Here is a 23,490-nt window from a genome sequence, read left to right as displayed (position 1 = left end):
ATCTGTCATGGAGAATGTTCTCATTCTCTGCTCATCAGAGTGCTAGGCCAAGAGGTGAACTGGAGTGAATGGGCTTCATCATGTAACTCGAAAAGCTTTATATTGGTAATATGAAAAGGCTGGAATGTACTAAGACGATGGAGAGGTGGAAAACCGAGTTGATAATGTCTGTGCTTTTTGTCACATATAGTGAACCTGAGACTAGGGCAGGAGAAGCTGAATGCAAATGATTTAACTAAAGGCATTGTGAAATGACTCAGAGACATATTCATGTTGGGACATTAGATAGACACCTGTACATACACCTTTACATTTGTCATGGTGAGAACTGACACAGTGTGCAAATCACACAGACAATCTATCACATGGCTATAACTGAAAATACCTTAGACGGGTAGCGATTGAACTGGTGTTGACCTGAAGCTTGTGAGTCGACAGATAGATAATGGATTAACACTGTTAATTGACCTCTTCTTTTCTTGGTTCTGAGATCAGATAACATTCTTAATGTATTTTTACATGCTCTTAACTTAAGGAAGACTATCAAGTGTTACAGTTGAGCAGCTCACCAAGTTGAAAGAAGGTGACATCACTCTTGACCCCTGGGCCAGCACCGTTGCTAGCGGCGACCTCCACACTGTAGCGTATCCCTGGCGCCAGGCTGGGGATTAGCACGGAGAAGGTGGAGCCATCTACTGTCCGGTTGACGTGGTAACGGCTCTCATTGCCCAGGCACCAGATCTGTAGAGGATAGGGTGAAAGAAGGAGTGTGATGGTGAGAGTCAGTGGATTTTTTTTCAGTAAATGCAAACACTGTATTTGATATGACATATCAACATTAGCTCATGACAGTGCCTCACATCAATGTGCTTAGTCCAACTCCGCTGAAGCAACTAAAAACACACAAACCCAAGGAAGTGAGAGGGAGAAAGTGGGAGCTTGAGATTCTGCTCCATACCTCTCTCTGTTTGTTCCCCTCTTTCCTTCAGCAGAAAATCAAACCCTCTCTCCATCTTACCTTGTACTCCTGTACCATTCCGTTCTGTTCCTCCTCAGGAGGCGGTTGCCAAGCGACCAGGATGGTGGTCCCATTGGCATCACTCTTCGTGATGGTAACACCTCGGGGGGCTCCACTGGGAGCTGAGATGGGAACAAACAGTCAGACAGATGCACATGATGACATCAAAGACACTCACTCTCTTTTGATCCTGTACATGTCACAGCTCCCCTCAGCGTCTGCCATGTCTCTTACTGAACATTAAAGGACATTTAGTGACAATTCAGATCACATGCAACTGCTTCACCTGCAGTAGTCAGATTATTCTCAATACAATAGGCGATGCAAGCTTTTAACAAGACTACTGTTACTGAACAGTATGATCATAAAGAGCTAATAAACAGCATGTGGAATAAATACAGATTAATATTGTAGAAGTTTTAAATTGTAAGGGTATGGAACTAGAGTGAATGGCCACAGATGTCAGTTCAACGCATAGTTTTGATTTACATTTGGTTGAGTTGTCAACCTTTATTTATCTGATTTTATCTTTATTTAACTAGGCAAGTCAGTTAAGAACAAATTCTTATTTTCAATGACGGCCTAGGAGCAGTGGGTTAACTGCCTGTTCAGGGGCAGAATGACAGATTTGTACCTTGTCAGCTCGGGGATTTGAACTAACGCGCATTCAACGTGAAATCAACAAAACATTTTACCATGTCATTGGATTTAGGTTAAAAGTTAGGTAAAAAAAAGATTAAATGCCCTTACGTTGATTACTTTTTACAAATATAATCTGTTTTCCAGGTTGATTCAATGTCCTCACATTTATTTTATTGGTTGAAATGATGTGGAAACAATGTTGATTGAACCAGTTTTTGCCCAGTGGGTACTTTGTATGGATGTTGTGATAATTGGTAGTATTTGTAAGATGAGAAGATTAAAAAAAAATGTGTATACACAATGTTTTCTCTGATAAGCTGGGGCACTGAATGTTCCACATATCTATCTATCTATCTAGCCTAGCCCACTAGATGTTCTTGCAATTATCTGCCTAAGGATATGAAACCCACATGAAGCCACAGGTCCATGTCGCATGTTTGTCACCAGTATAATACAGGAATTGACTGAGCTGATGTTGTGATGAATGGTATGTTGTTCGAGCTCTAGTAATGCCTGGAGGCTTTGTGTGCTGTGCCACGGTGGTGGTGGTGGTGGTGGTGCTAGTCACCTGATGAAAGCAATTCAAGTGAATCAGTAGCGCGTTGGCCTCAGGAGCTTAGTCATCGCCTAGTTAAAGATAATGAAAGCAGGCATGTCTGTTGTCTCGGGCTGGCTGGGGCTCTACGCATGAACTCAGAAAACAATTAGCAGCACAATTTGTCTGCACAGCTGCTGCTACACACTCATCTATACAGAATACAGACACACGTCAGCTTTACAATGTGAAACTCTCAAACCTCACCAATGTTGATAACTATGCAACAACCATACAGTAACACCCACACATCTCCGGAACAATTAGCACACTTTATTTGGATAGTACAGATATTCCATCGGTAAAAGCTCTGTAGATAGTATGAACAACTATATGTTGATAAGCAACTGCTTGCTAAGGTTACGGTTAGGTTAGAATAAGGGTATTGCTTAAGGTTTGGGCTAGGGTAAGGGTTAAGGGTTAGGATAAGGGCAGTAGAGGCTTCTGAGGGGAGGACGGCTCATAATAATGGGCGGAACAGAGTAAATGGAATGGCATCAAACACATGTATTTGATACCATTCCACCTATTCCACTCTAGCCATTACCACGAGCCCATCCTCCCCAATTAAGGTGCCACCAACCTCGTGTGGATAAGGTTTTAGGTTAGGGTTAGAACTGGGGTTAGTAGAGAGTTGAAATATTACTGATTGTCTATAGATAGTCTGTAGAGCATCTACAGATGGACTATCCAAATAATGTGTTACCGAGATGTGTTATGGTTTCTCAGAAATCTCATTCATTTATTTCTACATGTGAAAGGTTGATTTTGTCAACCACTTCCCTGGACTACTAAAACTCTCACAAAACAACCTACTCCATTCTAATACTATAACTCATGTATTTCATCTCCACTCAGACTTCCCATCACTACCCTCTTTAACAGAAGCCCTTGACCCCTGATCCCTGACCCCTGGCCTCAGCCTCTCACCTTCCTCAGGCGTCCTGGCCACCTTCACTTCGCTGTCCGCTCCCTGGAACTCATCAAAGAAGGGACGCACTTTGAACTCGTAGGTGACCCCCTTCTTCAGCTGAGGCACCACAGCACCGTCCTCTCCAGGGTTCCGCACCTCGAACACGCCCCACTGCCCCCCCGGCTGGCCCAGCTCCGCAGACGCCCTGTACATCACCTTGTAACCCTGGATGTATGGAGACTGCTGCTCCACCTAGTGGCAGAAAGGGGGAACAGATTTTAGGGTTTCTTAGAAGGCATCTAAAACACAACATCATTTTATAAGCAGTGTTATGACCATGTGTTCTCACTTTGAACTTTGGAACACATTCGCACATGGAACACACAACGCCAGAAAAAGGAACCCTACTGTAAATTAGTCTATTAAATTGCTATAACATTTTGGTTGCCATAGCCGCTGATATTTAATATTATAGTTCCAACCAAAACTATTTCATTGTAAGCCCTGGGATCTATGACACAAGTGTCAAAGAGCCATTACAACAGCAGGAAATGGTACAGCGATCTCAGATGTTGGGCCAGTGTGTCACATGATGAAATAAAAAAACAATACATATTATAAAACCATAACTCTCCTGCCGCGTTTGTTGGGCTGTTAACCATATAATGAACATCCTCCAGGAGAAGTCTTTAGTTCTGTGCTATGTTGCCCCCCAAGCCCACAGGGAGAGCTTAGGTTACACCCCCTGTCATCTTCCAGAGCTCAGAGAAACCACAGCATGAGGTCATCACCAAGCACCAGTTTCCTGAGAGCCTGGGACTGGTTAGCACACTTCCAGGAGGGCACTTCTAACCAGCACGCAAAGAAACATGGGCCTCAGAGTTAGGTATCGTAGATATGGCTAAGGAAGCTAGGACTTCATAAGCACTTTATGAATGACTGGGCCCAATATGTTTTACTTGACAATGGCCCATAACAAAGTGTTCTCACCTATTTTAAAGGGGATCATGTTCATTTGTACTGTCCAGTGGCCCTATTAATAATTTTCGGTCCAAGTATGCGGAAAGCTCAAGAACTCCCCAGGCAGCCAAGTTCCACAGACGATGGCCATGGGGAAGCCTTCTCCCTGTCAGTCTGGCTTTGGGCCTGCTCAGCTAAACTATTTACATTGTGTCTCTGTTTAGTACTGCACCCCTGACATGTGCTCATTCATCACTGAGCCCCTTGGCCCTTCCTGGGGAAGAGGGAGAAAGGCCTCACAACATATACAAGTCCTCTTTCATAGACCAGGATCAAAACTCACTCTGTCAGCACAGGTGGTCTTGATTAGGCCATTGGTACACATCCTATCCACAGCTCCACACAACTGGATATACAGCACAGTCTATGCTCTATGCCTACAGACTCAACTATATGTTCTGTAGTACATTCTTTTTCAATGAATCAAGTTATATTTGTATAGTATATTGTGAATATCAGGCGGTCTTCATTAGACCATTGGTCCACATCCTACCAGTGGTTGAAACAGGTTCACGGAACAGAACTGAAAACCGTAAAATAACAATCAGAACCGGGAACGAAAGTGATCTATACTGTTCTGGAACAGAACAGTTTAGGGAATCGTTTTCTAGTCTCACAAAAAACATAAGAAATTGCCTTTGCAAAACCCTCACTCAGTCACTCAGAAACTTTTTCCAGTGTCTGACTGCTAGCTGAAAATCTTTACGTGTGTGTACGTGTGTAGGCTACCTGCCCCTCCCCCTCCGAAGCACAGGCTACTGTAGCCTGTTGATGTTAAAAGCGTGATTTAGAAATTATTAGAGAAGAATGGATTAACTTTTTCAATGCTACTTTTTCAATGCTACTTAAGGATACTTTAGTTATCTTTCACATTGTAAGTCCAAAAAGGTAAAAATATATATATTTATATTTCAGAGGTTTAAAAAGGAACAGAAAGGAACAACATAAACCACCACTTTTTGGGGATTGGAACTGGTTCAGAACTTGACTTTGCTGGTCGGAAAATTAGAACGGAATGAAAGAAATTATGGTTCTGTTCAGAATGAAACGATTGGAAAATAATTTAGGTTCCAACCCCTGCATCCTACCCACAGCTCTACAGAGCTGGTTATACAGCACATTCTATGCTCTCTGCTCTATGTCTCAACTTTGTGTTCTGAAGTACATTATTTCTCAATCAAATTAGCCTATTGTGAATATAAGTTATAGCCACGCAAGCACAGAAAGGGTGGGCAGACTTTTTGGCTCGAGGGCCACATCGGGATTTTGAAATTCAATGGAAGGCCACATTTTATGGGGGACCAATTGTTAAAATCAATTTGCGGGGGGCCTCCTGAGTGGCGCAGCAGTCTAAGGCACTGCATCGCAGTGCTTGAGGCATCACTACAGATCCGGGTTTGATCCCAGGCTGTGTCACATGGGCTGGGAAACCCATGAGGTGGCGCACAATTGGCCCAGCTTCGTCTGGGTTAGGAGACGGCTTGGCAGGCCGAGACTTCCTTGTCCCATTGCGCTCTAGCAACTCCTGTGGCAGGCCGGGCACATGCATGCTGACACGGTCGCCAGGTGTACGGTGTTTCCTCCAACACATTGGTGCGGCTGGTTAAGCGGGCATTGTGTCAAGAAGCAGTGTGGCTTGGCTGGGTCGTGTCATGAGGACGCACGGCTCTCGACCTTAGTCTCTCCCGAGTCCGTGCGGGAGTTGCAGCGATGGGACAATTGAATACCATGAAATTGGGGAGAAAAAAGGGGTTAAAAAATATATTATATATATATTTTTCATGTCTCACGGGCTGGATTGAAGTTCCTGGTGGAACAGATATGGCCCGCGTGCCATACTTTGCCCCCCCCCTTGGTGTAGGGAGACCAACAGACCATGCAGTCTAAGAAGCTGGTAGTAATCATTCACAATCAGCTGACACAGACAGACACTAGGGTAACTTTTCCTTAGGATGGTCAGTATCTGCAGACGGCCCAGGCCCAGTTAGGTCGAGGTTCAGGGTTCTACTCACCGTCCACTGCACCTTGACAGAAGAGGAAGAGAGGATGGTGGGGTTGTGGAGATGGATCACCACATCCCCCAGCTCCCTCTGGATCTGACGATGGTCTACACCCTGGCTGGTGGGAGGGGTGTCTGAATGGGGACACAGAGAGAGTTAGCTCACTCAGACACTCACTTTGCCCTTGCCAAGCCAGCTGGTTACAATATGAGGACCACTAAGTCTCAGTGTCTCTGACATCAGCTAAATGTGACTCTATCATCAGGTAAAGCTTGTAGAGGAGAGGGTTATCTCACCTTGTGTCCTGACTGCATCAGTGATGGGGCTGGGGTCACTGAGGCCATAGGCGTTGGCTGCTCTCACCAGAAACAGGTAAACTGCACCTGGCTTGAGGTTCTTCAGGACAAAGGTCTCCATCTTCACGTGGTCAGCCAGAGTCACCCAGCTACTCCCCGACGCGTGACTACACAGATGGAGGAACAATGGTCAATCATTCACAACAGGCAAGGTCTTAAAAACGAGTGCATACACAACAGATGCATATCTATACAGCCCTGAACACACATAATAGACACACATCTCGGCCCTGCTAGACTTACCTGAATACCTCGATGACATAGGAGGTGGATGTGAACCCAGCGTTTGGGTAGGATTTCCTAGACTTACCTGAATGCTTCGATGACATAGGAGGTGGGCGTGGCCCCAGCATTTGGGTTGGATTTCCAGGACAGAGTGACTGAGGTGCGGCTCACGTCAGTCACGTCAGGCTTGGATGGGCCGCTGGGTATCAGGTTAGGGTCTGTGGGTCGACCTGGCTGGACTACTACTCCGAACTCTGCCAGACATGAAACAGTGAGGTCAGAGTGGCAATAAAACAATCAAATAAATACCCTTTTACTCACAGCAATGACTCCAGAGAGTGAAAGATACAGCTGAAAAGATCATTATGATGTCCATAACCTACCTTCCACCTCCAGGTAAGCCCTCCAGGATGCCTCTCCACTGGGGCTGGACGCCACGCATGTGTAGACGCCTGTATCTCCAAGCTGAGGAGCAGAGACACAGAGACAGTGTAAGAGTGGGTTCATTTGGTGGTGTCTGAGTGGTGGTCTATGAGTGTATGTTGGTGGTGGTGTTACGCTGCCCCCTACCTTAGCGTAGCGGATCTGCAGGGCTCCTGTGTCTATCTGGGTGATGCGGGCCTCCTCGGGGGACACCATCACCCCGTCTTTCTTCCAGTGAACTGTTGGTGTGGGTGTCCCTGTTGCTTGGCAACCCAGGACCACTGTGCTCTCCACAGGTACCGTATGATTGGACGGGCCCTGTCGGATCACGGGAGGGGGGCGGTCCGACACCACTATTCAAAAGAGAGCGGGAGAAGGCACTGTTTAATACCAGTTATACTGTGAGAGTAAATAGTTCTCTATCACCCCTTCAGATAGAGAGATAAATAAAAAATATATAGAAGAGAATGGAAGGGGGAAAGACAGAGAGAAAATCAAGGGCAGATGTGATGTGAGAGATATTGAGGGAAATTGATACGAGGAGAACACAATAGGAGTGATCGGTTGGGGCAGTGGAGGGAATAGACATCAGATTATCCCAATGCCCAGAGCAACTGGCTAATCACTGGGAAGTAGCAGGAACAGTAGGAGCTGGCAATAGCCAAAGCACCACAGACCAACTAATAACAAATCCCATTTAGACAGCAGTCACGCAGCCATCACTCTCACATTTCACAACATTGTGGAAATAGGGGGGGAAAAGCTCTCCAAAATCACAGGCAGTGGGAAAGATAATGGAAACACCTTGAAAACCGCCAGAGGTAATGGCAGCAAGTTATTTCCATACAAATACACCTCGCAAACAGGGAGGGAGGAGGGGGAAGGGAGAGGGGAGAGACAGGTAGGCCTATTCACTTGAAGGAAATATAAAGGATAGCAGAGTGAGAAGTCCTACTTGGATTAAACATGCTACTTCCTTGTTTCATTTCCATTAAGTGTAATTGAGTGTCGGTGACTCTTATTTGTCCGGTGCGACACCTTGGCAGCTGCAGAAAGCTTTATCATCACCATATGATTACCGGTACCCAGAACCAATAGCTACCACTGCTGAAGTCACCTTTATGCACAGACAATGCTTGCCGCCTGTACCAGCCTCAGGCAATTATGTGAATTAACATAATATATGTACATAGTGAAGACACACACACACATGCGCACGCATGCTCACACTCAAGTCAGTTTATTATAACCAAGTAGACTTTGCTGGTGGGGATGGTGGCTGTAATTACAGTTGTAGGCCTTTGAGCCAGACTCACCATTTTAATTCAGTTTTTAATAACTGATGCAATTATCAGGATTATCATCATTCGAATCACCAGCATGACATTAGGGAGGAGAACGAAAGGTGTCTGTGTTTAAATATGTGTGTGTGTGTGTAAAAATGTGTGCGTGTGAAAATGTGAGTATGTGTGTGTGGGTTTTGGGGGAGGGTTCAGTTTGTAAGGAGGGGATGGGCAGTCTATATGCACTGTGTCACCATGGGAACAGGGGGTTTGGAGTCCAAACGCCTGCAGCTGAGGGTTCCTGAATTCACTCCAACAACAATTAGTAACAGTAAGAAACAATGAACCATAGAGGACACAGCATCTCAGCAGTCTCCAGGAAAGACTGATCTGCCATACATCCAGTAAGCAAAGCAGCAAGTAGCTATTCAGCTACACAGTGGTGATTTTTTAGTCATAACATTGGAGGCCACAGATTCTGTATTTTCCAATCATGGAGAGACAACTCAGCCAACCGGGCCAGTGGAGTCAACTTACGTACTGGAAGAGCTTTGGTCAGTTGATTAGAGGAAACCCTTCTCCCCTCCCTCCCTCCCTCCCTCCCTCCCTCCCTCCCTCCCTCCCTCCCTCCCTCCCTCCCTCCCTCCCTCCCTCACTCACTGTCAGTGACCTCCAGCAGGGCCTTGGTGATGACGGAGCCAGCGATGTTGAGGGCCTGACAGCTGTAGTACCCGGCGTCAAAGCGCTGGGCATCTGCGATGGTCAGACTGCCAGTCTGGGACACAGCGAGACGGCTGAAGGGCTGAGGGGGCTGGTAGGAGAATAGCAGGCTCTGGAGGACAGACAGAAAGAGACGGAGGGGTCTTGAGACTGGAATTACATGTCTATGCTTGAGACATCCACTGGATATGGTGTTATCAATATCCTATATCCTACACTAGGATATGGATCAATAACTTAAACTCGATGGACTAGATGGTATCTCACATTGCTGCCCTCCCTCTGCCAGAAGATAGCAGGTTGGGGGTTTCCAGTGGCCTCACACTGGAAGGTGACCGTTCTCCCCACCGCCACCACCTGGTTTCTGGGGCGCATGGCGAACGCTGGGGGCACTGCAGGGGTGGAGAGATGTGGCTTGGTTAACAGGACAAGCCATTGAAAACCTTTGCAAGCATTGCAATATAATAATATAATAAACAACTAAAATCTTATATAGAAATAGGATGACATAATGATGATAACTTACCAGTGAAGACTACAAGAGAAGAGAAGAGAAGAGACACAAACACGGGAGATGAATAATGATGGCACATGCAATGGGAAAAGATTATCAGTCAATCATTAAACATTTTCAACACACACTTTGATGAATGAATACATGACTGAGTAAATGAATGGAACAAACAACAACCTGACACACAGTGGGGGCATGAGGCGCAGAAGCTCTGTTTGTGTGCTCGACTACTTCCCAGTCATTAATGGAGGATATGCGTGGTAGGGTGTGTTGACTGAGGCTGGTCTTGTGTGTTTAATGAATGGGACCCCAGTGGGAGACTGCTTTAGTGTGTGTTTGACTGTAAATACATCTCCCTCCCTCTATCTAAATTCCTCAGCACTAGCAAAACACACGTATGTAGTTACTGTGGACATACACACTCTCACACATACACGCTTATTACAGCAATTTACCTTTTACTATTTTATCACTATTACACTACTAATAAAGATAAGTGGAAGAGAAAGTCCGGAACACAGAGGGACATATGAGACCATAAAAAAGGACCAAACAGAAGGAGGAGAGAAAGGGAGGACACAGACAGGAGAAAGCAGTGTGTTGTTGTTGGATTTGGCTGTGGCCTCTGAACCCTCTAACCCTCTTACCCCCTGACAGCCATGTTTTCGGAGTGGGACTTGATGAATATGTGACCATGTACATCATAAGAGCCGAGGTCCAGCTCCCAGCATGCCATGCTGTATGGTATAGGAAGTGGAGCGTCCTGCCTGAGTGTGTCGAACTCAGACCAGACCCCCTCTACCTGCTACATACGCAGCCAGCTACAGGCTCCCACCATGTTTCATATTCAGTAGTCGTATGTAATTATTTCCATTGACCAAATACTGTGCCTCTGGAGAACGCCGTGTTTCCTTCACTATGTTTGTCTGTGTAATATTTAGGACCCAGGATATTGGAGGAAAACATTTCCTTGGCACATGCATGCACACACGCACACAGACACACACAAACACATAACTTTGTTGGAAGTGTTTGAAAGGTTTGGTGTCGTGCTTATAGGTCCACACTGAATGCCAATGTGATGACCCCTGACATGTAGCTTGTGTTTTATGGAGCTATCTGGGGCCAGAGGCATGAAGTCCCCTGGCAGCCTTATGGGGTGACTGGAGGTGGTGCTGAGGGGACACGTGAGCTCTTGTGTTTGGTCAGTTGAATGGGCCAGTGAAAGGTGAAGATCGAGTGTGTGTGTGTGTATTTGCGTTGATGTGTACGTGCGTGCCTGTGTGTGTGTCGTGCATCTGTGTGCCCCAGTTTGTCGTGCATGTATGTGCCCCTGTGTGTGCCCCCGTGTGTGCCCCTGTATGTGCCCCTATGTGTACCCCTGTGTGAGCCCTCGTGTGTGTGCCCCCATGTGTGTGCCCCTGTGTGTGTCCCTGTGTGTGCCCCCGTGTGTGCCCCTGTATGTGCCCCTATGTGTACCCCTGTGTGAGCCCTCGTGTGTGTGCCCCCATGTATGTGTCCCTGTGTGTGTACCCCTGTGTGTGCCCCCGTGTGTGCCCCTGTGTGAGCCCTCGTGTGTGTGCCCCCATGTATGTGCCCCTGTGTGTGCCCCCGTGTGTGCCCTGTATGTGCCCCTATGTGTACCCCTGTGTGAGCCCTCGAGTGTGTGCCCCCATGTGTGTGCCCCTGTGTGTGTCCCTGTGTGTGTTCGTGTGTGTGCCCCTGTGTGTGTGTCCCTGTGTGTGCCCCTGTGTGAGCCGCCATGTGTGTGTCCCTGTGTATGTCCCTATGTGTGTGTCCCTGTGTGTGTGTCCCTGTGTGTGTGTGTGTGTGTGTGTGTGTGTGTGTGTGTGTGTGTGTGTGTGTGTGTGTGTGTGTGTGTGTGTGTGTGTGTGTGTGTGTGTGTGTGTGTGTGTGTGTGTGTGTGTGTGTGTGTGTGTGTGTGTGTGTGTGTGTGTATATATTACTATGTGTGCTCAGTAAGGCTGCTGGGACACAGTGTTCCCAACCCTTGAAGACTCATTGGACTTGTTGACTCAAAGGTGTGAAAAGCCTTGCATGGGAGTGTTGGGTTGAGTTACAAGGCCAGCCAGTCCTGCAGCCTGTTTGGACAGAGTTACAATCCCCCAGTAAACACATAAACCTGAGGGAAAAGAAAGGGGGATGGATTGTACGACAGCTCCATGTGCTGGATTAAGTAAAAGAGACACTCGGAGACTAGAACTCTGGGTGTCAAGCTAGGACTATAGAGCCTTATTGACTGAGGGCTTAATATCTCTGTGAAGGCTGTGGCACACTGTGAGTCTTATTGGAGATAAACAGTGATATGCATGGAGAGAGAGAGTGAGAAAGACAGAAAGGGAAAGAGATGGGGGTGAATGATTGAATTAATGAATGAATGAGGCAGAATAGCTGTAGTGTGAACAGAAAAGGGTGAGAAATGAAGACATGACTTTGAGGAGGAAATACATTAAAATGCTACAAGATGATCTGGAGTGATGGCACTAGTTAAAGTGTGATGGACGACCTCAGTAAAAGTGTTAGATGATGGAAACTATGCTAAATAAATAAGAATAAATAAACAACAGAAAAACGGCTTTATTTTTAAATAACAGCTTAGCCTTGGTGTGTTGGGATTGAAAGCAGCTCGACTGGAGTGGGGATCCAATATGCTTTGATTTTCACTACTGATAACGTGGCCTGTCTGCACCAATAACACGGCCAGACTGTTTAAAGAGGAAACAAACCCTTAATCTCCTGCCTTCCCTGTGGATATGTTCAAACACAGCAAGCCCACTAGACTGTTTATGTTTGGGGCAGAAAACAGAGAAACCATGGAGCTATGTTTCATTTATGTCAGTAATTATCTTTTTGTTTTCTCATGATTTGGTTGGGTCTAATTGTGTTGCTGTCCTGGGGCACTGTGGGGGCTGTTTGTGTTTGAGAACAGAGCCCCAGGACAGCAATGCAATTAGATCCAACCAAACCAACCAAATCATGAGAAAACAAAAATATACAGTGGCTTGCAAAAGTATTCACCCCCTTGGCATTTTCTTGTTGCCTTACAACTTGGAAATAAAATAGATTTTTGGGGGGGTTTGTATCATTTGATTTACACAACATGCCTACCACTTTGAAGATACAAAATATTTTTTCTTGTGAAACAAACAAGAAATAAGACAGAAAAAACAGAAAACTTGAGTGTACATAACTATTCAAAATCCATACTTTGTAGAGCCACCTTTTTCAGCAATTACAGCTGCAAGTCTATTGGGGTGTGTCTCTATGAGCTTGACACATCTAGCCCTGGGATTTTTATCCATTCTTCAAGGCAAAACTGCTCCAGGTCCTTCAAGTTGGATGGGTTCATGCTGATATACAGCAATCTTTAAGTCATACCACAGATTCTCAAATGAGATCTGGGCATTGACTAAGCCATTCCAAGATATTTAAATGTTTCCCCTTAAACCACTCAAGTGTTGCTTTAGCAGTATGGTTAGGGTCATTGTCCTGCTGGAAGGTGAACCTCCGTCCCAGTCTGAAATCTCTGGAAGATGAGAACAGGTTTCCCTCAAGGATTTCCCTGTATTTAGCGCAATCCATAATTTCTTAAATTCTGACCAGTTTCCCAGTCCCTGCTGATGAAAAACATCCCCACAGCATGATGCTGCCACCACCATGCTTCACTGTGGGGATGGTGTCCTTGGGGTGCTGAGAGGTGTTGGGTTTGATCCAGACATAGTGTTTTCCTTGAGGGCCAAAAATATCCATTTCAGTCTCATCTGACCAGAGTACCTTCTTCCATATGTTTGGGGAGTCTTTTGGCGTACACCAAACGTGTTTGCTTATTTTTTTCATTAAGCAATGGATTTTTTCTGGTCACTCTTCCGTAAAGCCCAGCTCTGAGTGTACGGCTTAAAGTGGTCCTATGGACAGATTTTCCAATCTAAGCTGTGGAGCTTTGCAGCTCCTTCAGGGTTATCTGTTCAAAGTTTCTGATATTTTATTATAACCCAACCCTGATCTGTACTTCTCCACAACTTTGTCCCTGACCTGTTTGGAGAGCTCCTTGGTCTTCATGGTGCCGCTTGCTTGGTAATATCCCTTGCTTAATGGTGTTGCAGACTCTGGGGCCTTTCAGAACAGGTATATATACTGAGAACATGTGACACTTAGATTGAACACAGGTGGACATTGTTTAACTAATTATGTGACTTCTGACGGTAATTGGTTGCACCAGATCTTATTTAGGGGCTTCATAGCAAAGGGGATGGATACGTATGCACGCACCACTTTTCCGTATTTTTTTATATATCTTTTTTTTGTTATATCACTTCACCAATTTGACAGAGAGGCAGGCAGGTTTGGTGTAGAGTAGATTCTGTAATTGGAACCATGTCAATTCCCTGCATGGGACTCAGGCTTGTCTTTAATTAAGCCCTGCTCATCCTCACTGTCTGTCTATCTCTCTCTTGCTTCGTGTCACTTGGCCACTGTGTGTGTGTGTGTGTGTGTGTGTGTGTGTGTGTGTGTGTGTGTGTGTGTGTGTGTGTGTGTGTGTGTGTGTGCGCGTGTGTGTATGCGCATGTGTGTGTGTGTGCGTGCATGTGTCTGTATATGCGTGTGTGTGTGCATTCGTGTACACGCAAGTGTGTGTGAGTAGTCGGGTGTTGGTGCTCATTTCCTGCCATCAGTCCCAGTGCTGTGGGGGTCATTGTGGAAGGGCATCCCTGCTCATAAATGAAACCACTTCCTGGTGCCTCATCAACACTCCCATCGGGGCACCTATTCAGAACTGTTACACTGATCCAGTCATGGTTAGACTATGAGTTGTACGAGCAGGGAACAAGGCAAGTAGAGTGCTGATTGCTGCAGAACTGATATGAACTCAAGCCAAGTAAATACAGTTGAAGTCAGAAGTTTACATACACCTTAGCCAAATACATTTCAACTCAGTTTTTCACAATTCCTGACATTTAATCATAGTAAAAATTCCCTGTCTTGGGTCAGTTAGGATGACCACTTTATTTTAAGAATGTGAAATATCAGAATAACAGGAGAAAGAATGATTTATTTCATCTTGTATTTCTTTCATCACATTCCCAGTGGGTCAGAAGTTTACATACACCCAATTAGTATTTGGTAGCATTGACTTTAAATTGTTTAACTTGGGTCAAACGTTTTGGGTAGCCTTCCACAAGCTTCCCACAATAAGTTGGATGAATTGTGGCCCATTCCTCCTGACAGAGCCTGTGTAACTGAATCAGGTTTGTAGACCTCCTTGCTCGCACACACTTTTTCAGTTCTGCCCACAAATTGTCTATAGGATTGAGGTCAGGGATTTGTGATGGCCACTCCAATACCTTGACTTTGTTGTCATTAGGCCATTTTGCCACAACTTTTGAAGTATGCTTGGGGTCATTGTCCATTTGGAAGACCCATTTGCGACCAAGCTTTAACTTCCTGACTGATGTCTGATGTTGCTTCAATAAATCCACATAATGTTCCTCCCTCATGATGCCATCTATTTTGTGAAGTGCACCAGTTCCTCCAGCAGCAAAGCACCCCCACAACATGATGCTGCCACCCCTGTGCTTCACGGTTGGGATGGTGTTCTTCGGCTTGCAAGCCTCCCCCTTTTTCCTCCAAACATAACGATGGTCATTATGGCCAAACAGTTCTATTTTTGTTACATCAGACCAGAGGACATTTCTCCAAAAAGTACGATCTTTGTCCCCATGTGCAGTTGCAAACTGGCATTTTTATGGCGGTTTTGGAGCAGTGACTTCTTCCTTGCTGAATGGCCTTTCAGGTTATGTCGATATAAGACTTGTTTTCCTGTGGATATAGATACTTTTTTTTACCTGGGATTGATATACAATTTTCTCACCAAAGTACGTTAATCTCTAGGAGACAGAACGCGTCTCCTTCCTGAGTGGTATGACGGCTGCATGGTCCCATGGTGTTTAAACTTGCATACTATTGTTTATACAGATGAACGTGGTACATTCGGGCATTTGGAAATTGCTCCCAAGGATGAACCAGACTTGTGGAGGTCTACTATTTTTTTTCTGAGGTCTTGGATGACTTCTTTTGATTTTCCCATGATGTCAAGCAAAGAGGCACTGAGTTTGAAAGTAGGCCTTGAACCATATCCACAGGTACACCTCCAATTGACTCAAATGATGTCAATGGACTCAAATTATGTCAATTTGCCTATCAGAAGCTTCCAAAGCCATGACATAATTTTCTGGAATTTTCCAAGCTGTTTAAAGGCACAGTCAACTTAGTGTATGTAAACTTCTGACCCACTGGAATTGTGATACAGTGAAATAATCTGTCTGTAAACGACTTGTGTCATACACAAAGTAGATGTCCTAACTGATTTGCCAAAACTATAGTTTGTTAACAAGAAATTTGTGAAGTGGTTGAAAAACGAGTTTTAATGACTCCAACCTAAGTGTATGTAAACTTCCGACTTCAACTGTACATGACCTCACATTTAACTGATAACCCAACTCAGTCGGTTACTCTGGTAACTGCTTGACTCGACACATGAATGTAAACTGATCCATGCTAAATAAATCAGGGCAGTGGTATGACACTCTTTGGTGTGGGTTAGGTAAGATATCCAACTGCTCCGAGAACAGCTGTCTTCTCCTTCACACTTTATCTAACGTTTCATGAATGTCAGAGCAACAGCTGCACAGCATAAACACAGTCTGCACACAGTCTGCGGCAGGGTAGCCTAGTGGTTAGAGCGTTGGCCTAGTAACCGGAAGGTTGCAAGTTCAAACCCCCGAGCTGACAAGGTACAAATCAGTCGTTCTGCTCCTGAACAGGCAGTTAACCCACTGTTCCTAGGCCGTCATTGAAAATAAGAATTTGTTCTTAATTTGTTCTTAACTGACTTGCCTAGTTAAATGAAGGTAAAAAATAAAATAATAACATAGTCTGTGCGCTTTCATGTCAAACAGACTTGGGTTGGGGTTACGGTTGGGGTTACGGTTGGTGGAGGTTGTACTGACCGTGTACGGTCAGTGTAGCGGATGCCTCAGCCTTTCCCACCATGTTCTCCACAACACATGTGTAGGAGCCCTCGTCTGACAGTCTTACATCTCGTACGCTCAGGGTGTGGTCCTCTAGGATCTCATACCTGTAGACAGACAGACACATACACACAGTGTGAGAGAAAGGGACTGGGAGATATAACGATGAGACAAAGGAGCTTCACATGATGGCATACACACTGTAATATACCACGCATCTAATTCCGTGAGCCTAAGTGTGCATGTGAATTTTGATCAGAGTATGTGTCTATGACGAGTAACAGCGTAATATAAAGGCTGTATAGTCCTGCTGGGCAATCCATCCATACCTCCCCTTGGGTAGGTCTGCATCCTCTTTCCTCCAGCGGACAGTGGGGACCGGATCTCCCTGTGCCTCACAGTGGAACTCCACACTCTCATCTGCCAGCACCATAACACTACTGGGCCTCTTCACAAACCCTGGGCGCTCTGAAGAAGATCATAATCATAATGTGTTTCAAGTTCGGTGATAGATTGACAGTTTTGCTTGGATCTCCAACCCTTAGCCCTTGCAAAATCAAGCTTATACAAAGCTATTAGATAAGCACCTAAAGACGCTACCTCTGAATACCATTAGCCCCCTGTAACTCTCTCTCCATGGGACGGATGTACCACACCCACATCCCCCCGTGTTTCACCCTCTTCACCCTCTGTTTTCACTAAAACACATTCATTTATGTGAATGAAAACAACTTAAATCCACTTAAAACTAGTAGGGCTTGTTAAAACTAGGGCCATTTTATTCACATTGGTCCCATAGCACATTTGAAAACAGATCTGTTTATTCAATACACAGTATTATTCTATTAGCCCTAGAAGTTTTTACTAGGCATTGTAAATGTGTGTGGTGTGCCCTGGCCAGTAGCCCAGCCCAGCCCAGCCTACCCGTTCCCGTGATAAGATGTCTCAGTCTGCTACAATGGAAGTGTTTGGAGAGGGGGTGGGGTGCTGGTAGAGAGGGGGACAGCATTGGGTGGAGGTGGGGGTGGAGAGGGGAACCAGGCTAGGAGTCAGTGGTCTGGGACACTTGGCAGCAAGAAGAATGATTGAGAGTGGGGGATGAGGGTGGGGATACAACCTGGTCCAGGACAGCTGGGGGGTGGCAGGGGTCACGGTGGGAAGACAGGGTCACCCTGAGTTTAGGATTCATGAGAAATGCCTTCACAGCTGCAGGGCTGGGGGCCATTGTTATGTAACTTGTTCCATTATTGGATTATGTGCCAGGGAGAAAAACCTTTACCAAGGGGACATGCAGACTCTTTGACCTTCACTGACACAACTAAGACTCACTGAAGGGGGCTGAGAGGAGGGAGAGGGAGACAGACTCTACTAGAGGGACAGACAGACAGACAGACAGACAGACAGACAGACAGACAGACAGACAGACAGACAGACAGACAGACAGACAGACAGACAGACAGACAGACAGACAGACAGACAGACAGACAGACAGACAGACAGACAGACAGACAGACAGACAGAGAGACAGAGAGACAGAGAGACAGAAACAGAGACAGAGACAGAGACACAGACAGACAGACAGGGTCTTACCTAGAACAGTCAGTTCTGCAGTTTCGCTCTCCCTCTCTCCCACCATATTGGTCCCCACACAAATGTATTTCCCTGCGTCACTCTTCCTGGCGTTGGTGATCATCAGCTTCCCACTGCGGATCTGAAAGATGGAGGGAAGAAAAGTAGAAGTTGTAAAGTCATATCTGTAACTAGATACCTATATAAACCAAATATAAATAACACCACACTGAATAAGGCAAGTTAATTATTTGTGGTTTAGAAGGCACTAAATCTAGGACAGCTTCTACCCCCAAGCCATAAGACTACTAAATGTTAATCAAATGGCTACCCAAACTGTTTGCATTGACCCCCTTTGGTACGCTGTTGCTACTCACTTTACACCCACCGACATGTACCTCAATTACCTTGACTAACCTGTACCCCCAACATTGACTCGGTACCGGTACCCCCTGTATACAGCCTCTGTGTTGTTATTTTATTGTGGTACGTTGTATTTAAATGTTTTTTTTATTTATTTTAAAAATTAGCAAATATTTTCTTAATTACTTTTTTTTTTAAATCTGAATTGTTGGTTAAGGGCTTGTAATAAGCATTTCACTGTAAGGTCTACTACACCTGTTGTATTCGGCGCAAGTGACAAATATTGATTTGATTTGACATTACTACAGAGCAGTGGTCACCACCTTTTCTGAGTCAAGATCAAAGCAAAAAGCAAGTCCACAAACAAGCTGAGATCTACCGCTCAGATTTATTAAAAAGAATATGACTTAAAAAACATGCAACATTTTAACCTATTAAAAACAGTTATTTAGCAATGTTTGTGCAGTCGACTATATGCCCAATACATTATCACTGCATACTGTCTATGCTTGAATTGAAATTTTGTTCTTCTCAGACCATTTCGAAATAATACTTCAAAATGTTTGGTACATGATCACACTGGTAATAGATTATAGTAATTTGTTGTATTACTTGTGAGGCACAGCTGAGTGAGCATAATCATTAGCATTTTTATTTTACTGCACTGATGGCCTGCATCTGATGGTCAGTCTGAGGGGTGGGACGGAGCAGAAGTAACCCTGCCTCTCACCCGTCTCAGTCCCCCCGCTCTCCTTCCCTCCGCCGAGAAAAGGGGACAAAGTCTTCCAGCTGATGACAAAACTCAAGTCGCACTGCATTATTTCTGTCTCATGCACCAATTCATGTTGTTACTCTTATGACCAGAGAAAGTGAAATATTCCTCAATATTAAAAAAGACAAGCCACTAACAATAACAGCGTAAGCCTATCGTAACACTTTGCTATACCCTTTCATTGCTGCTGCAGTGCTGGATTTAGTGTGAGTGGATGTATGGAGAACGCACATTTTATGGCTTATAAAAGTGTTGAAGAAACGGTTGACAGTGCTGAATAACAAATTACTTGTAAAAACAGCAGCTCTTTACTGTTTTCACTGAGACTTTCTCTAGTCATGGTTTTAACAGTTTTGAAATTTCACAGCATCAACTTTGCTGTGCACTCGAGGCCTCTTTTTACAGCCTGTCTCGAGGAAACTGTGCAGATACTGTGATCTGATTGGCCAGCAGTAGGCCTTTAGGTGCACTTGATTTGCTCTCTGGGCCTGCCAGGTATGCAGAGTTCTACAATTAGATACATGAAATGGTTCAAAATTGGAACACTTTGCCTGCTGAAACAAGAGTACTTACCGAACGAACAAAGCAGGAACGCAAAGGCTTTATCGTTGTTGTTTGTTACAGAAATGTTTGGTGATCGACTATGAAGACCTTGGAGATGGCGATCAACCAGTTGGTGACCACTGCTATAGAGCCCAGACAAAGATCTGGTAGGTTTAAGGCAAAAGCTTTAAGAAGTAAACAGTGTGCATTCCCAGCTGCCCCGGCTGGCTGGCTGTGTGGCAGGGAGGGCAGTGCCTGACGGGTTGTTTTCCACTGAAAGAGGAAGCAGTGAGCCCACAACATCTCAGGCCTCAGAGAACACTGCTACAGCACCAGCCTAGAGATCCTGTACTGTGACATGCAGCAGGATTGTTGTAATGGGAAATAACTTTGGATGGTTGGGTTGGAGAATTATGCTAGTTTCAAAGAAGAACCTATGTGCAGAAAATATGGAATCAGGGTTTCTGCAAACATAACTGATAAGTAAAAGCCTAATCATGCATCAGAAATGTTCAAATAACATTAAAATGTCTTAAAAGAGGGATTGCTATTCAAACACTAGGGTGAGGATGGGTGAAGGAAAACCTTTCTATAGTCCCTGCCTCTTGTTTCCCAGTGGTAAAGTGCAGTGTAGAGTGACGTTGTTTAGTGAGTGGAGAGGTGTCATAATGCACCAGAGCCTGTCAGAGAGGAGGGAAGTGGAGGAGTCCTGTGGCCAGGCCAGTAGGTTACAACTTCTTGTATGTAAACCATGCTGGGAAGACCAGCCAAGCAGTCATAGCTAATCTACTCACAGCCTGATTTACAGCAGACTAGCTCCAGCCCCTTCTCTGCCCCATTCACAAATACTAACCCTCTTCACCACCTCTTGTCCCCCCTTGCCCCTCTTGCCCTCGCAATACCTGCAACCTGCTGAGAGGAGGCTGACCTTCCCTCTTCACACTGACATATTCTCCCAGGCCATAAAAGTCATCATGTGTTACACAGGGAGAGCAGGAGGAGAAGAGTGGGAGAGGAGAAGATGGGAGAGGAGAGGAGCGGGAGGAGGGGGTGAGGAGAGGGAGGAGAGGGTTAAGAGGGGAGAGGAGAGGAGCGGGAGGAGGGGGTGAGGAGAGGGAGGAGAGGGTTAAGATGGGAGAGGAGAGGAACAGGAGGAGGGGGTGAGGAGAGGGAGGAGAGGGTTAAGAGGGGAGAGGAGAGGAGCGGGAGGAGGGGTGAGGAGAGGGAGGAGAGGAGAAGATGGGAGAGGAGACGATGGGAGAGGAGAGGAGCGGGAGGAGGAGGTGAGGAGAGGGAGGAGAGGGTTAAGAGGGGAGAGGAGAGGAGCGGGAGGAGGGGGTGAGGAGAGGGAGGAGAGGAGAAGATGGGAGAGGAGAAGATGGGAGAGGAGAGGAGCGGGAAGAGGGGGGAGGAGAGGGAGGAGAGGGTTAAGAGGGGAGAGGATAGGGAGGAACGGGATAGGAGGGGAGAGGAATGCTCTGTCACGCTCTGGCTGAAAATACTTGAATCAGTTATAGAACCCAGTGCCCTTTATGGTTGTGAGGTCTAGGGTCTGCTCACCAACCAAGAATTCACAAAATGGGACAAACATCAAATTGAGACTCTGCATGCAGAATTCTGCAAAAATATCCTCTGTGTACATGGTAAAACACCAAATAATGCACGCAGAGCAGTATTAGGCCAATAACCGCTAATTATCCAAATAAATCAAATCAAATTTTATTTGTCACATACACATGGTTAGCAGATGTTAATGCGAGTGTAGCGAAATGCTTGTGCTTCTAGTTCCGACAATGCAGTAATAACCAACAAGTAATCTAACTAACAATTCCAAAACTACTGTCTAATACACAGTGTAAGGGGATAAAGAATATGTACATAAAGATATATGAATGAGTGATGGTACAGCGCAGCATAGGCAAGATACAGTAGATGGTATCGAGTACAGTATATACATATGAGATGAGTATGTAAACAAAGTGGCATAGTTAAAGTGGCTAGTGATACATGTATTACATAAGGATGCAGTAGATGATATAGAGTACAATATATACGTATGCATATGAGATGAATAATGTAGGGTATGTAACATTATATTAGGTAGCATTGTTTAAAGTGGCTAGTGATATATTTTACATCATTTCCCATCAATTCCCATTATTAAAGTGGCTGGAGTTGAGTCAGTGTCAGTGTGTTGGCAGCAGCCACTCAATGTTAGTGGTGGCTGTTTAACAGTCTGATGGCCTTGAAACAGAAGCTGTTTTTCAGTCTCTCGGTCCCAGCTTTGATGCACCTGTACTGACCTCGCCTTCTGGATGATAGCGGGGTGAACAGGCAGTGGCTCGGGTGGTTGTTGTCCTTGATGATCTTTATGGCCTTCCTGTAACATCGGGTGGTGTAGGTGTCCTGGAGGGCAGGTAGTTTGCCCCCGGTGATGCGTTGTGCAGACCTCACTACCCTCTGGAGAGCCTTATGGTTGTGGGCGGAGCAGTTGCCGTACCAGGCGGTGATACAGCCCGCCAGGATGCTCTCGATTGTGCATCTGTAGAAGTTTGTGAGTGCTTTTGGTGACAAGCCGAATTTCTTCAGCCTCCTGAGGTTGAAGAGGCGCTGCTGCGCCTTCTTCACGATGCTGTCTGTGTGAGTGGACCAATTCAGTACCACTACTGTTCCATCGATGTGGATAGGGGGGTGTTCCCTCTGCTGTTTCCTGAAGTCCACAATCATCTCCTTAGTTTTGTTGACGTTGAGTGTGAGGTCATTTTCCTGACACCACACGCCGAGGGCCCTCACCTCCTCCCTGTAGGCCGTCTCGTCGTTGTTGGTAATCAAGCCTACCACTGTTGTGTCGTCCGCAAACTTGATGATTGAGTTGGAGGCGTGCGTGGCCACGCAGTCGTGGATGAACAGGGAGTACAGGAGAGGGCTCAGAACGCACCCTTGTGGGGCCCCAGTGTTGAGGATCAGCGGGGTGGAGATGTTGTTGCCTACCCTCACCACCTGGGGGAGGCCCGTCAGGAAGTCCAGTACCCAGTTGCACAGGGCGGGGTCGAGACCATACAGAAAAGAGCTGCTAAATTCTACAACCACCTAGAAGGAGGCGATTCGCAAACCTTCCATAACAAAGCCATCGCCTACAGAGAGAATAACCAGAGCAAACTGGTCCTAGGGCTCTGTTCACAAACACAAAAAGACCCCACAGAGTCCCAGGACAGCAACACAATTAGACCAAACCAAATCATGAGAAAACAAAAAGATAATTACTTGACACATTGGAAATAATTAACAAAAAACAAAGCAAACTAGAATGCTATTTGGCCCTAAACAGAGAGTAAACAGTGGCAGAAAACCTGACCACTGTGACTGACCCAAACTTAAGGAAAGCGTTGACAATGTACAGACTCAGTGAGCATAGCCTTGCTATTGAGAAAGGCCGCCGTAGGCAGACCTGCCTCTCAAAAGAATACAGGCTATGTGCACACTGC

At 45.6% G+C, this 23,490-nt stretch overlaps 1 protein-coding gene across 1 annotated transcript in view; it reads right to left on the bottom strand.

The window, feature by feature from the left end:
- The window catches only part of LOC115105785 (roundabout homolog 1-like), a 188,467-nt gene that overhangs the window by 12,151 nt on the left and 152,826 nt on the right, over window positions 1-23,490 (bottom strand). Inside the window, exons 4-17 of the mRNA XM_029628166.2 lie at window positions 18,349-18,469; window positions 17,088-17,226; window positions 16,738-16,865; window positions 9,722-9,730; window positions 9,463-9,587; window positions 9,136-9,307; window positions 7,340-7,545; window positions 7,153-7,234; window positions 6,855-7,023; window positions 6,485-6,651; window positions 6,201-6,322; window positions 3,186-3,420; window positions 1,019-1,140; window positions 570-741 (exon numbers count right to left, since the gene is read on the bottom strand). Coding sequence (XP_029484026.2) covers window positions 570-741; window positions 1,019-1,140; window positions 3,186-3,420; window positions 6,201-6,322; window positions 6,485-6,651; window positions 6,855-7,023; window positions 7,153-7,234; window positions 7,340-7,545; window positions 9,136-9,307; window positions 9,463-9,587; window positions 9,722-9,730; window positions 16,738-16,865; window positions 17,088-17,226; window positions 18,349-18,469 — 1,969 coding nt within the window. The remainder of the gene's footprint in view (window positions 1-569; window positions 742-1,018; window positions 1,141-3,185; window positions 3,421-6,200; window positions 6,323-6,484; window positions 6,652-6,854; window positions 7,024-7,152; window positions 7,235-7,339; window positions 7,546-9,135; window positions 9,308-9,462; window positions 9,588-9,721; window positions 9,731-16,737; window positions 16,866-17,087; window positions 17,227-18,348; window positions 18,470-23,490) is intronic.

The sequence above is a fragment of the Oncorhynchus nerka genome, linkage group LG22, assembly GCF_034236695.1.
Source record: "Oncorhynchus nerka isolate Pitt River linkage group LG22, Oner_Uvic_2.0, whole genome shotgun sequence".
Classification (NCBI taxonomy): domain Eukaryota; kingdom Metazoa; phylum Chordata; class Actinopteri; order Salmoniformes; family Salmonidae; genus Oncorhynchus; species Oncorhynchus nerka.
This window is presented reverse-complemented; position numbering and strand designations above follow the sequence as displayed.